The sequence below is a fragment of the Magnusiomyces paraingens genome (genome assembly GCF_902498895.1).
Source record: "Magnusiomyces paraingens strain CBS 517.90 genome assembly, contig: contig1, whole genome shotgun sequence".
NCBI classification, from domain to species: Eukaryota; Fungi; Ascomycota; class Dipodascomycetes; order Dipodascales; family Dipodascaceae; genus Magnusiomyces; species Magnusiomyces paraingens.
Window position 1 is genome coordinate 263,981 of NW_022474067.1, and position 11,364 is coordinate 275,344.

The 11,364-nt window shown below is 42.5% G+C and overlaps 5 protein-coding genes across 5 annotated transcripts; 3 read left to right on the forward strand and 2 right to left on the reverse strand.

Moving 5' to 3' along the window:
- Window positions 1-632: 632 nt before the first annotated feature.
- On the forward strand, window positions 633-3,086 carry SAPINGB_P000096 (uncharacterized protein; the record flags this gene model as incomplete). The annotated part of the gene is made up of 1 exon (XM_031994820.1): window positions 633-3,086. The coding sequence occupies one exon, from the start codon at window positions 633-635 to the stop codon at window positions 3,084-3,086; it is 2,454 nt and encodes an 817-aa protein (XP_031850711.1).
- A 101-nt stretch (window positions 3,087-3,187) lies between these two features.
- On the reverse strand, window positions 3,188-4,619 carry SAPINGB_P000097 (uncharacterized protein; the record flags this gene model as incomplete). The annotated part of the gene is made up of 2 exons (XM_031994821.1): window positions 3,188-4,179; window positions 4,259-4,619. 2 exons carry the CDS (start codon window positions 4,617-4,619, stop codon window positions 3,188-3,190), a joined length of 1,353 nt encoding a protein of 450 aa, XP_031850712.1.
- A 637-nt stretch (window positions 4,620-5,256) lies between these two features.
- On the forward strand, window positions 5,257-6,957 carry SAPINGB_P000098 (uncharacterized protein; the record flags this gene model as incomplete). Its single annotated transcript, XM_031994822.1, has 2 exons — window positions 5,257-5,332; window positions 5,396-6,957. The coding sequence occupies 2 exons, from the start codon at window positions 5,257-5,259 to the stop codon at window positions 6,955-6,957; spliced, it is 1,638 nt and encodes a 545-aa protein (XP_031850713.1).
- Window positions 6,958-8,084: 1,127 nt separating this feature from the next.
- SAPINGB_P000099 (uncharacterized protein) lies at window positions 8,085-9,071 on the forward strand (the record flags this gene model as incomplete). The annotated part of the gene is made up of 1 exon (XM_031994823.1): window positions 8,085-9,071. One exon carries the CDS (start codon window positions 8,085-8,087, stop codon window positions 9,069-9,071), a length of 987 nt encoding a protein of 328 aa, XP_031850714.1.
- A 119-nt stretch (window positions 9,072-9,190) lies between these two features.
- SAPINGB_P000100 (uncharacterized protein) lies at window positions 9,191-11,364 on the reverse strand (the record flags this gene model as incomplete). Its single annotated transcript, XM_031994824.1, has 2 exons — window positions 9,191-11,217; window positions 11,277-11,364. The coding sequence occupies 2 exons, from the start codon at window positions 11,362-11,364 to the stop codon at window positions 9,191-9,193; spliced, it is 2,115 nt and encodes a 704-aa protein (XP_031850715.1).

The window sequence follows — 11,364 nt, forward strand, 5'->3', positions numbered from 1 at the left end:
AATTTTGAGCTGATGTGTTTTTGTTGTTGGATGGATGGAAAAAAAAAATAAAATAAATTACAAACTCTGGCCAATCACAGCGGTCAGCAGTAAAAAAAAAAGTCCAACAACCTCCAAAAACCTCCTCCATCGTAGAAATCGCAATTCCCTCCACCCACCAAAGACAATTTTCATGCCTGTCTACTCGAGTCCCGACCGGTTTGTATGCATACAAGCAACAATCGGGTCCTGCCAATTGTTTTTTTTTTTCTTTTTAAGTAGACAAACGTCATTTGTTTTTTTTTTTTTTTGATTTACATCTCATCTGGGCTCTGCCATCGTCGTCGTAACCCGACCGATCGGAATTGCGTAAGGGCCGGCCGCTCAGCCAGCTCATTTGCCTATCCCCTTGTGTCATTCAAACCAACCCTCCCATTTGCTTAAATTAATTTTTTTTTTTTTTTTTTTTTTTCCAAACCTTCGTTTAAAATATCTTGCTCAATCCTAAATAAACATTTATCACTTAAATCTACAATCCCAATCCCCTTCCATTAACCCTTCTTTCTGTTGTCGTTGTCGTCGTGTTCCTTCAAATTTTTTAGCTACCTGAGCACTCATCCACTCTCTAGCTAATCACACACACACACACAGCAATGCGTCCGACAGCAACCTGCTCCGCCGCTGCTCTGCCGGTGCTGCCCCGGATGCTACTGCACCATGGCCCAACCAGGTTTCTCAACATGAGTATGCGCCTGTCAACCATTCAATCAGCACCAACAAAGCCGGCTTTCTCCATGCTTTTTTCTTCTCTCACTAGTTCAAAATCGCCCCGATCACCACCCCCTATAATACCTCAGACCAATATAATATCACTATCCTCATCACAACTTATTCCGCAATACCCTAAAATCCAATTAAATACCTCCATCTACCATCTCCGTAGAAACTTATCCACATCTTCAACAAGATATAATGCCTCGATCCCACAACCTACATCAACTAATACTACTACTACTACCACTACTACTCCATCTTCTGCCGACTCGTTTGAAAAATCCGAGCGCGCTAAACAAGCATCACAGGTTAACCTTTCGGCTCGCCTATCCCCTCGGGATACCTCCAACAAGGCTGCAGGACTTAAAGAAATTGGTCGTCTCTTCAGCCTCGCACGTCGTGAAGTAAAGCCTCTTTTCTTTGCCGTGCTCCTTCTTGTTCTCTCGTCCGCAGTCACTCTCACCCTGCCTATGACCATTGGAAAGATCCTCGATGCTGCAAACTCGGATGTCACTGAAAAACTCGTTTTTGGTCTCCCCCTGCCTACCTTCTACGCAGGTGTCGCTGCTCTCTTTGTCGTTGGTGCCGCTGCAAATTTTGGCCGTGTCGTCTTACTCCGTGTTATTGGTGAACGCTTGGTTGCACGTCTTCGTGTTTCTCTCTTTAAAAAAACCGTTTCTCAAGACGCAGAATTTTTCGACGCCAATCGTGTTGGTGATCTCATTTCTCGCCTTTCCAGTGATGCCAATATTGTAGCAAAGTCTCTCACACAAAATGTTTCTGATGGCCTGCGTTCTTCACTTTCGGCCATTTTTGGTATTGGTATGATGGCCTATGTTTCCCTCAAGCTTACTTCCCTCATTGTTCTCGTCATCCCTCCAATCTTTTTGGGCTCTGTCATTTACGGTAGAAAAGTCCGCCAACTTTCGCGTGAACTCCAAGCCTCCATTGGTGAGCTCACCAAAGTTTCTGAAGAACGACTCTCTAATGTTCGTACCGCCCAATCTTTTGCTGGAGAAATTCAAGAAATCCACCGATACAGTGACAAAATTCGAGACGTTTTCCGCATCGGTCGTTCCGAAGCTATCGCTGCTGCTTCCTTCTTTGCATCAACAGGCTTTGCAGGAAACCTTACCGTCCTTGGTTTACTTGCTATTGGTAGTCAAATGGTGTCCTCCGGTGAAATGACCCTTGGCGCTCTTACTTCTTTTACCATGTACACTGGTTACGCAGGATCCAGTGCTTTTGGTCTGTCGTCGTTTTATAGCGAACTCATGAAAGGTGCTGGTGCCGCCTCACGCTTGTTTGAGCTCATGGATAGAGAGCCCTCAATCAAGCCTACTGTTGGCAAGAAGCTCACTCAGGCTCGTGAAACAATTACTTTTGAACACGTCAAATTTTCTTACCCAACGCGACCTGCCGTCCCCATTTTCAACGACCTGAGTTTCCAGATCCCTTCTGGTAGCAATGTTTGTGTCGTGGGTCCTTCTGGTAGTGGTAAGTCCACTGTGACATCGCTTTTGCTGCGCTTTTACGATCCCACTGGCGGCTCCATTCGCATTGGTAACGATGACATTCGCGACCTGAACCTTAAGAGCTTGCGTCGCCAGATCGGTGTTGTATCCCAAGAGCCTGTGCTCTTCAGTGGAACCATTGCTGAAAACATCTCTTACGGCAGACCTGATGCCTCTCGCGGGGAGATTTACATGGCTGCAAAACGCGCAAACTGTGGCTTTATCTCCGATTTCCCTGAGGGTCTCGATACTGCAGTGGGAGCACGCGGCGCCCAGCTCAGTGGTGGCCAAAAACAACGCATTGCCATTGCACGTGCTCTTATCAAGAACCCATCCATTTTGATTCTTGACGAAGCTACCTCTGCGCTAGATTCCGAGTCTGAGGCAGCCGTTAACGAGGCTCTCGTCAATCTCATGGACGAAAAGAACACAACTACTATTTCTATTGCCCACCGCCTGTCGACCATTAAGCGCAGTGATCAAATCATTGTTGTCGGCAGCGATGGCACTGTTGCCGAGGTTGGCAGCTTCAACTCGCTCATTGCTGACCCGGAGTCAGCCCTGAGCCAACTTCTCAAGGCCCAGGCTAAGGATGTGCTTGAGGAGTACGAGCCTGTTGCTTTGGAAAAGCATGAGGAAGACGATAAGATTAGTGGTGTCGTTGGTGGTGTTCCTGAGGAAATTGCATTAGCAAACAATGGTGACTCTGAAACTTTTGTCGAGGAACAAGTCGATGAGGATTTGGCTCGCCAGGAGAGCGAGCAGGAAGACAAGGATGCTTCCGCCGGTATCAATATTAAGAAGATTTCAAACTTTTAAAAATGATGAATGATTAAAAACAAAAAAACAAAAAAAAAAAAAGTGTGTTTTGTACATATAACAGAAATAACAAAAAAAAAATGCAGATAAAAAAAACTAGTCTATGGATCACTGGCATCAAGGGTTTGCAGCAGCAGAAAGGGATAACTTTCCTGATTACTGTCTTCTAGTTTAAACAAAGTGTAATCATTTTCTCCACCGTTTGGTGTAACATTGTGAGGTTTGGATGCCCAAGAAACTGGAGCATCCCGCACCCCGTGGACCGTCAGTGCGGCCCACCACGGAATATCTCTTGTGCTTGCAGTCTGCACGAGCTGAGACCAAGCACGGGCAACGACCTGAGGTGGAATAAGACCTCCATCCCACGTCACAACCGACACATCAACTGGATCAATGTGTCTTGGTTCTGGTACGGAATACGATGATAGATGCGAGTCAACACCTGCTGCCCCATTTGAGCTCAATACTTGGTCTGACCCCAACTCTAGCAGAGCCACCCATTCGGCTAGCTCCAGGGCCCACTCTTGCACAATGCTCTGCGTCATATCTGCCGGTAGTGGTAAAGTCCTGGGAGCGAGAGACTGGTCATTATAAAAATCCTGAGCGCGCGATAGTGGTTCTGTGAATGTAGTTGTTGGTGGGACAAACCGTGGGACTATAACACTAGAAAGTGGTACAATAGACGGGACCAGGTCGTATGCTTCAAAGAATCCATTTTCGCCTCGTGCAGTCGCCAACGCATCAAAGTGCCGGCACAAGGCATAATCCATTTCTATAGGCATTCCTGCTTGGTTTAACGTTACTAGCGAAAATGTGTGCACGTCACGCGTAGCGTCTGTCAGCGTATTTGTGAGTGCCCATAGTAGCCGATTGTAGCTTGCAGAGCCTGAATCCCCGGCCACGCTATGTGGGTCTCGCAGATCGTACTCTAGCCGGTATGCTGGAGATGTTGTAGTGGGTCGAGTAACATGTGAGTGAGTGAGGCCTGCGCGTTGGAATGTTTCGCGCTGCAGAGCCATGTGAAGTTTTCCGTCTGTGATGGCATAAACGTCTTGATGATCGAGTGCTGTTTCTGATATAAGTATGCAAGAATCTATGACTTGGTTAGTTTATGTTTGTCACAATTTTATTTATTTTATTTTATTGGTTAAAAAGAAGCTTAAAATTCATACTTGTTTTGATATAAGATGCAACAAAGTTCGATAGCAGAATGTCGCCAAGAGTGCATCGCAATCGGTAATAGAAGATTACGGGTCCATTGTCAATGACATTCTCTGCTGAAGCTTCTAAAACCGCTGTAGGCACGACCAAACGTGCACAATTAGCAAAGCCGTGCGTGTTGATGGTGCGCGGTACTTTGTGTTGTCTGCGCGGCAGTTTTGATGGAGCAGCTGTATTTGAGGACGGCTGAGCAGCAGAGTTTGTTTGTTGTTGTTGTTGCTGCTGCTGTTGATCAAAGTTGTCGACCAGTGGGCAAACCCCAGTAGAAATATAGCATTTTGCCGGTGGGATCAGAGTTTTGGGGCGTGCCATTTTGAGTTTATTTTGAGGGGGGAGAGAGAAGTTGATCTGCCCTAGTTGGCGATGCGTAAGAATGGAGTTTTTGCGTTGTTTTGTGCCCAGCTAAAGGAACGGTTTTAGTTTAATAGTGGTGGTGATGATTATTGTGTGTTTGAGTGGAAAATTTGAAATTACATAAATGCTTAATCATCTCAACGGTTTTTTCTTTTTCTTTTTTTCTTTTTTTTTTTTTTTCTCTCCCTTTTCCACACCGCCAATTGCTTAGTCACTCAAAATGTCGTCATTTCAAGTGATGTGAAAATTTTTGGGCTCCCACAAGCCAAAATAGCCAGAAATTCCAGCCAAAACAGTCAGCCCGGGTCTTCTGTTTCCCCAAACAATTTGCAAGCCACGCTCAAAATCTAGTAGTCCAAAGTCTCCGCTCGGTCGGTTCCCTAATTTGGGTAATTCAGTTCATATAAATATTCACCTAGTTCCCTCCTGCTTTCTATTTTTTTTTTTTTTTTTTTTTTTTTTTTGTACACTTTTTCCCACAGATTGCCCTGACCCATTTTCAAAAAAAAAAAAAACAACTTCCGTTATCTACTTATTAATAAAACATTAAAAACTATCACAAAAGACAAACAATATATATAAATTAATTTATCTTATGACCACTCAAACCTCCACTACGACGGTTTCAACCGTGACTCCTACAAGCCTGCCGCCACCTGCCATGAAGTACAGTATGTTACTATCATCATTCTCTCGTCAGTCATCATTTGATCCCTCAATTAACATTTCTCTAGAGCGTGTCACCTCCGAACCTGAAAACCCCTTTTCGAAACTCGTCAACAACCAAATTATTGCTATTGTTCCAGAGGTTGAACTCGAATGCGGAGACGTCCTTCACAATGTCCCTGTCGCTTACAAGACCTGGGGTGAACTCAACGCGGCTCGCGACAATGTCATGGTTATCTGTCATGCTCTGACAGGCTCATCGGATGTTAGCGACTGGTGGGGACCTCTGCTTGGTCCTGGCCGTGCATTCGACCCAACAAAATTTTTCATCATCTGCCTCAACTCGCTTGGATCACCCTATGGCTCGGCCTCCCCATGCACACTAAACCCAGACACTGGGGAATACTACGGACCTGAGTTTCCATTAGTCACAGTCCGCGATGATGTTCGTATCCACCGCTTAATTCTCGATGACCTGGGCATCACTTCTATCGCAGCTGTTATTGGTGGCTCCATGGGTGGAATGCTGGTACTTGAATACGCTTACTATGGCCCTGAATATGTCCGTCTTATTGTCCCTTTGGCTACAAGTCCTTCACATTCCGCCTGGGGAATTTCCTGGGGTGAAACCCAACGTCAGTCCATCTACTCAGACCCCAAGTATAATGAGGGCTACTACTCTTTTGATGACCCTCCTATTGTCGGCCTCGGCGCTGCGCGCATGGCCGCCATGCTTACATACCGTTCCAGAAATTCATTTGAAACCAAGTTTGGCCGCAAAGTGCCCGACCCTAATGACCGCCGCGTCGTCACAAACAATACCCACATTAGAGAACCCTCATCGAACCTGGAGCTCAACTGGGCTCTCCACAACCACGGAAATATCCACGGTAAAAAATTAGCATCTCCTCAACAGAGCCCCGCATCTCTCTCTCCAAGTAACTCTGCTACTTCCATTCCTGCATTAGAGCCTGCTGCTGGAGCTGTCCAACTTTCTCCTTCGCCATCGTCGGATGCCGATTCCGATAGCAATAGTACTGTTGTAACTTCAGCAACCGTCGAATCCCAGGAAACTGCTATAACACAACCTTCAGCCCCATCTTCTCCCGTTGCATCCACAATCCCGCTCAACGGACCTATCGGCAACCGTAAGAAAAACTCCCTTAATAGCTTTTTCGCCGCGCAAAGTTACTTGCGATACCAGGGGAGCAAGTTTGTGCAACGGTTTGATGCCAACTGTTATATTGCCATCACCCGAAAACTTGACAGTCACGACGTCTCGCGTGGCCGCGGAGACGACATTGATCGTGCTCTGGCCATGATTAAGCAACCCACACTCGTCATTGGTATTTCGTCTGACGGTCTTTTTACATTTTCAGAGCAGCAACGCATTGCACAACACATTCCAAACGCAGTTCTTAAGGAAATTCGTTCACCTGAAGGTCACGACGCATTTTTGTTAGAATTTGCAGAAATCAACAGACTTATTGTGGACTTTTTGAAAGAACAACTTCCAGATATTTTAAATCGGGAAGGTATTCCTTGGAAAGAAGAAGAAATCGGTACAATCGGCAAAAGTTCGCTTTTTGGCGAAGCCGAGACTGATGACTTGGATGTTGTGAGTTGGTAATTTAAAAAAAAAAAATTAATGAAAGTTACTACTATTGCTATTTTTTTTAACACTTATTAATTACTATTTACTTTTACTACTATTTAAGTGATGACCAACTTTTGCATGATTTTTTTTAATGATATGTGATGATTTTTAAAAAATAAAAAAAATAAATAAATAAAATAATAATAAAAAAAAAAATTCAAAAATTACAAGATTTGATTTTCGCTAATTAAGTTTAACTTGTCAAGCCACAAAGCTTAAAATATTTTAATTTTTTGTTCAACATTTCTAGCCAGCTAAGGGCTAGTTTACTTTCTCAAAATCCCCACAATGGTACAGATTATACAAATTAATGTCATGAAATCAATCACAGATGCCTTATCGGTTGGATTTACTGCTCAGTTGACTAGTTGGTAGTATAACCAGACCTTGTTATCATGCCTCATTAAAAAATTTTTTTTTTTTTTTTTCAATAGGACTTAAACAGAGACCATGGTTTGTGGCTTTTGATTATTTCATTTTTTTTTTCTTGTCTCTTTGTAGTTTCTTTAAATCAACAGACTTCTTCTTTCCTATTAATATTAATTTTCTAGCCTGATTTAATCTGTAAAACCTTTGTAGAGCTTTCACTCTATGGTATGATTTTGTTCATAATTGTGGCTTTTCTTAATAAAGAATAGAACTTCAGGGGAGGAAAGAGAATGAAATGGGTTAAGCTGGATCTCGCGATTTTCACAAGCCAAAAAAAAAAAAAAAAAAAAATAGATTGTTTACTGGTGGTTTACTTTGGTGTTTGGAAGTTTTTTCACAGTTCCGAAGCTTCTGTTTCGCGAATAATGACCGGTCGGTTGGGTTGGAGGTTCTTTTTAATTGCCATAAGGAGTAGCCCACTCATACTAATCCACAGTACCTCACAGACCCGTGTGAACAATTTATATGACATTACAATATAAAATGTTACAAATCACATGACAACTTTACTTTTTGGTTCACGTGATATATTTTACTTTCTCGCTCCAAACCACCAAGGCCATTCTCGTTTTTTTTTTTGCCACTGCCATCTCCTTGCCAAAACGTATACCTGCCAATATTATTTTTTCAATCTACACATTTCACTTCAAAAAACAACAATTCATTTTACAATGTCTCTGGAACAATTAACGAAACAGTTCAACGCTGCTTTTAACAATTCACAGTATGAGGTTGCTGGCAAGCTTCTGCCTCAAATTAAGCTGGAGTTGGCCAAGCACGGCCTGCTGGTCCCTAAAAAGAACTTGTCCAACGTGTCAGATCTTCTCATCACGCGCGACATTTTGGAAAAAGGCATTTTTACCTCCATTTACCTGCGTAACGAAGACGAGTTTTCTCGCTTAATTTCTCAAATTCATCCTTTTTTTTATAATACCACTTACCGTTCACCTTCAGGTCAGCCAGCCCTACTGCCGCCCAGTGACAATCAGTATAAGATTATGGCTCTTTATCTGCTCCTTCTTCTCGCCAAAAATAAGATTGCAGAGTTCCACACAGAGCTTGAAACTCTTTCTACTCTTCGTCCAGATGGAGCAACTGCCGCAGCAACTGCAGCTTCTCCCGCAGCCCCTATTGAGGAAATCCTCGAGTCAAATACATACCTTCGCTATCCCGTTCTTCTCGAGCGTTGGCTTATGGAGGGCTCATACCACAAGGTCTGGAAGGCCATCACAGACTCTTCTCAAGTCCCTGCTCCAGAGTTTAGTATACTTGGTGAGTCTCTGCTCTACACAGTCCGCGACGAAATTGCACGCTCTGCTGAATGCGCTTATGTATCTCTCCCCATTGACAATGCCCGTCATCTCCTTTACCTCGATTCCGATGACGAGCTCATTGAGTTTGCTCAAGGCCAACCCGGCTGGGTCATTGATAAGATTAAGAAGACTGTTTCTTTCCCCTCATTTGAAAACCAAGACGAAATTGCAGCAGCCACATCCATTGTCTCTCCAGGAAGCAGCTCTACAAACGTCGCTTCTTCCAAACTGAACCAGGACATTGATGAATCTGCGGCTTCTGGATCACCAGCCTTGCCTAATCCATCTGAAGTCATCATTGCCGAATGTCTTGATTATGCTAGAGAAATAGAGACCATCATATAAATGGTTTAATGTATGAAAGTAATGAACATGAATTAATTTTTTTTTTCTTTCAATAACTCTTTTTTTTTTTAATTAAAAATACACAATGATTAATATGAAAAACCTGCAATAACTAAGGACTACAGAGTGTTGCGGATAGCAATATTGGCAGCTTTAATAAGTTCTTCATCAGCACTCTTCCATTTCCGAACATGAGATCCCAAAAAACCAATGTTATTAATAATCCCCCGATAGCTGTGGTGGTGAATAGGTGCCTGACCTGGGAATTCGCTAGAAATCGAATTGTTGGTGGTTGATGGGCTTAAGGTCCATGTACTTGCTTTGCGGCTAATAGTACCAGACTCTTGTCCTCCGTTTTCAATCTCTTTTAACTTGGTGCTGAACTTGCTTAAAATGTCAACCAAGTACTCATGGTACATTTTATAATTGTCTGTATTTTTGGAAATCACCCCTTCTAAAATTAGAGGGAAATCTTCAGATTCATGGATGCTAGATCCATCTGAAAACTTTTGAAACGTCGAAAGAAGCCCCAAAGACTTGCTGCATTTGATTGAAGTCAACGGGTCAACAACATACTTGTCAACAGTCAATAGACCCTGGTAAATTGTATGCATGAAATGAATCAAAATGCATCCAATCTCGACATTGTCGTGGTTTATAAGTTCAATTCTTCGGGCAGACTGATCCTGTAACAATGCGCTCTCTTTTTCTTCAGTATCAAGCTTGAAGAACAATCGAATTGTTTCAAGACCAGCATCAAATGCAAAAATTACTTCGTTTCGAACAATTTGCTTATCTTCTTTTTTGTAGGTCTTGACAAGTACAGGAATTATTGGTGCAGTCCAGTATGGTGAGATAACCTTGTGGCGATAAGAGTGGAATATATTCTTTGAAATTTGTACGCCAATAAGTCGTAGGTTGGCAAAAAGAGAATTGTTAACAAGTTTCTGAATCAATTCCAACCCACCGTGCTTGAGCACTTTCACACATACATCAGGATTACCAACAGTCACATTCTTGATAAAATGTGAGCCTTGTAAAGCATATGGATCAGATTCGGCTGATAAATAGTCCATTGCAACTTCCACTGCATCAGGAATCTCATCCAGGAATGCATCTACTTTTTCAGTAGATGTAATCAGATTTCCAAAGACAACAAGACTTAATCCCTGATAAATGATTGCAAGGCCTGGATGCGAAGGCTTTTCTTTCAAATGCTGAGCAAAAAAATTAAAAACAACGTCACTTTTAGAAATTGGAACGGTTTCTTGGAAAATAGGGTGCGAAGATATGTTACCAATAGCAGCAAGAAGGCGTCGAGTCATATCGGGAAACTTTTCCAAATCTTGAATAATAGGATTGGCTTTAATTCCAAGCATAATAAGTTCAGTCAAATGCTCGTGATTACGAGCAAAATATTCTTCAAATCTGGGATCTGTTTCAATGAACTTGATCAATATAGCTGAAATGTCAGCACCGTCTTTTCTGACAAGTTCGAATTTCTTTTCGGGCAAATTAATATTGTCCATTTCCAGAGACGAAACTTCCATAACTACCGCCACAAAATCTGTCGGGAAAAACTTAGAGCCGTCTTCCTGGTCTAGAATTTCATAAAGTAAGTCGATAATCAGCGCTAAGTTAACCTGATAATTTGTAACAAACAACTTAAGCTGTGCCATGATCGCTTCAGCTGCAAGCTCTGATCCGGCTAGGTATTTAGAGCCAGGATTAAAGTCATTGACAAGATTACTTAGTACTGCCAATTCTTTATTACTAAAATCTACAGGACCATTACCATTAATCAAATCTTGTAAAACAATAATTAAAAACTCTGGGTGCTCAAGAACTTGGAATCGGTTGTGTGAATTATCTGCAATAGCATTGCAGATAACACGTAAACATTCAGACTGAAGCGGTATAGACGAACTGTCAAATGTGTAAGTAGGGATGACGATGTTACCTTTTTCAGTAGAAGAAAAGGTGGAAACAGATGATTTACTACTATCGACACTTTTGGTCAGATTAAGATCATTAACTCCTTGGGCCAGATTTAGGGAAGAAGTATCGGAATGGGTGCGTGTTTCTCTGAAAATTCGAATTGCCTTGATAAGGGCGTCGGTAGCATCTGTTGATGCTCGTGTTTTTTCTATTAAGTTCGAAATTAGAACACTAACGTAACACTAAAAACTTCCTGTGGAAACTTACCATCTTGGAGAAGAACCGCGATATTTGAAAGACTTTTGGTCTGAGAGTCCTTATTGGACAAAGTCTTTACCAACTCTCTTAGTGACAT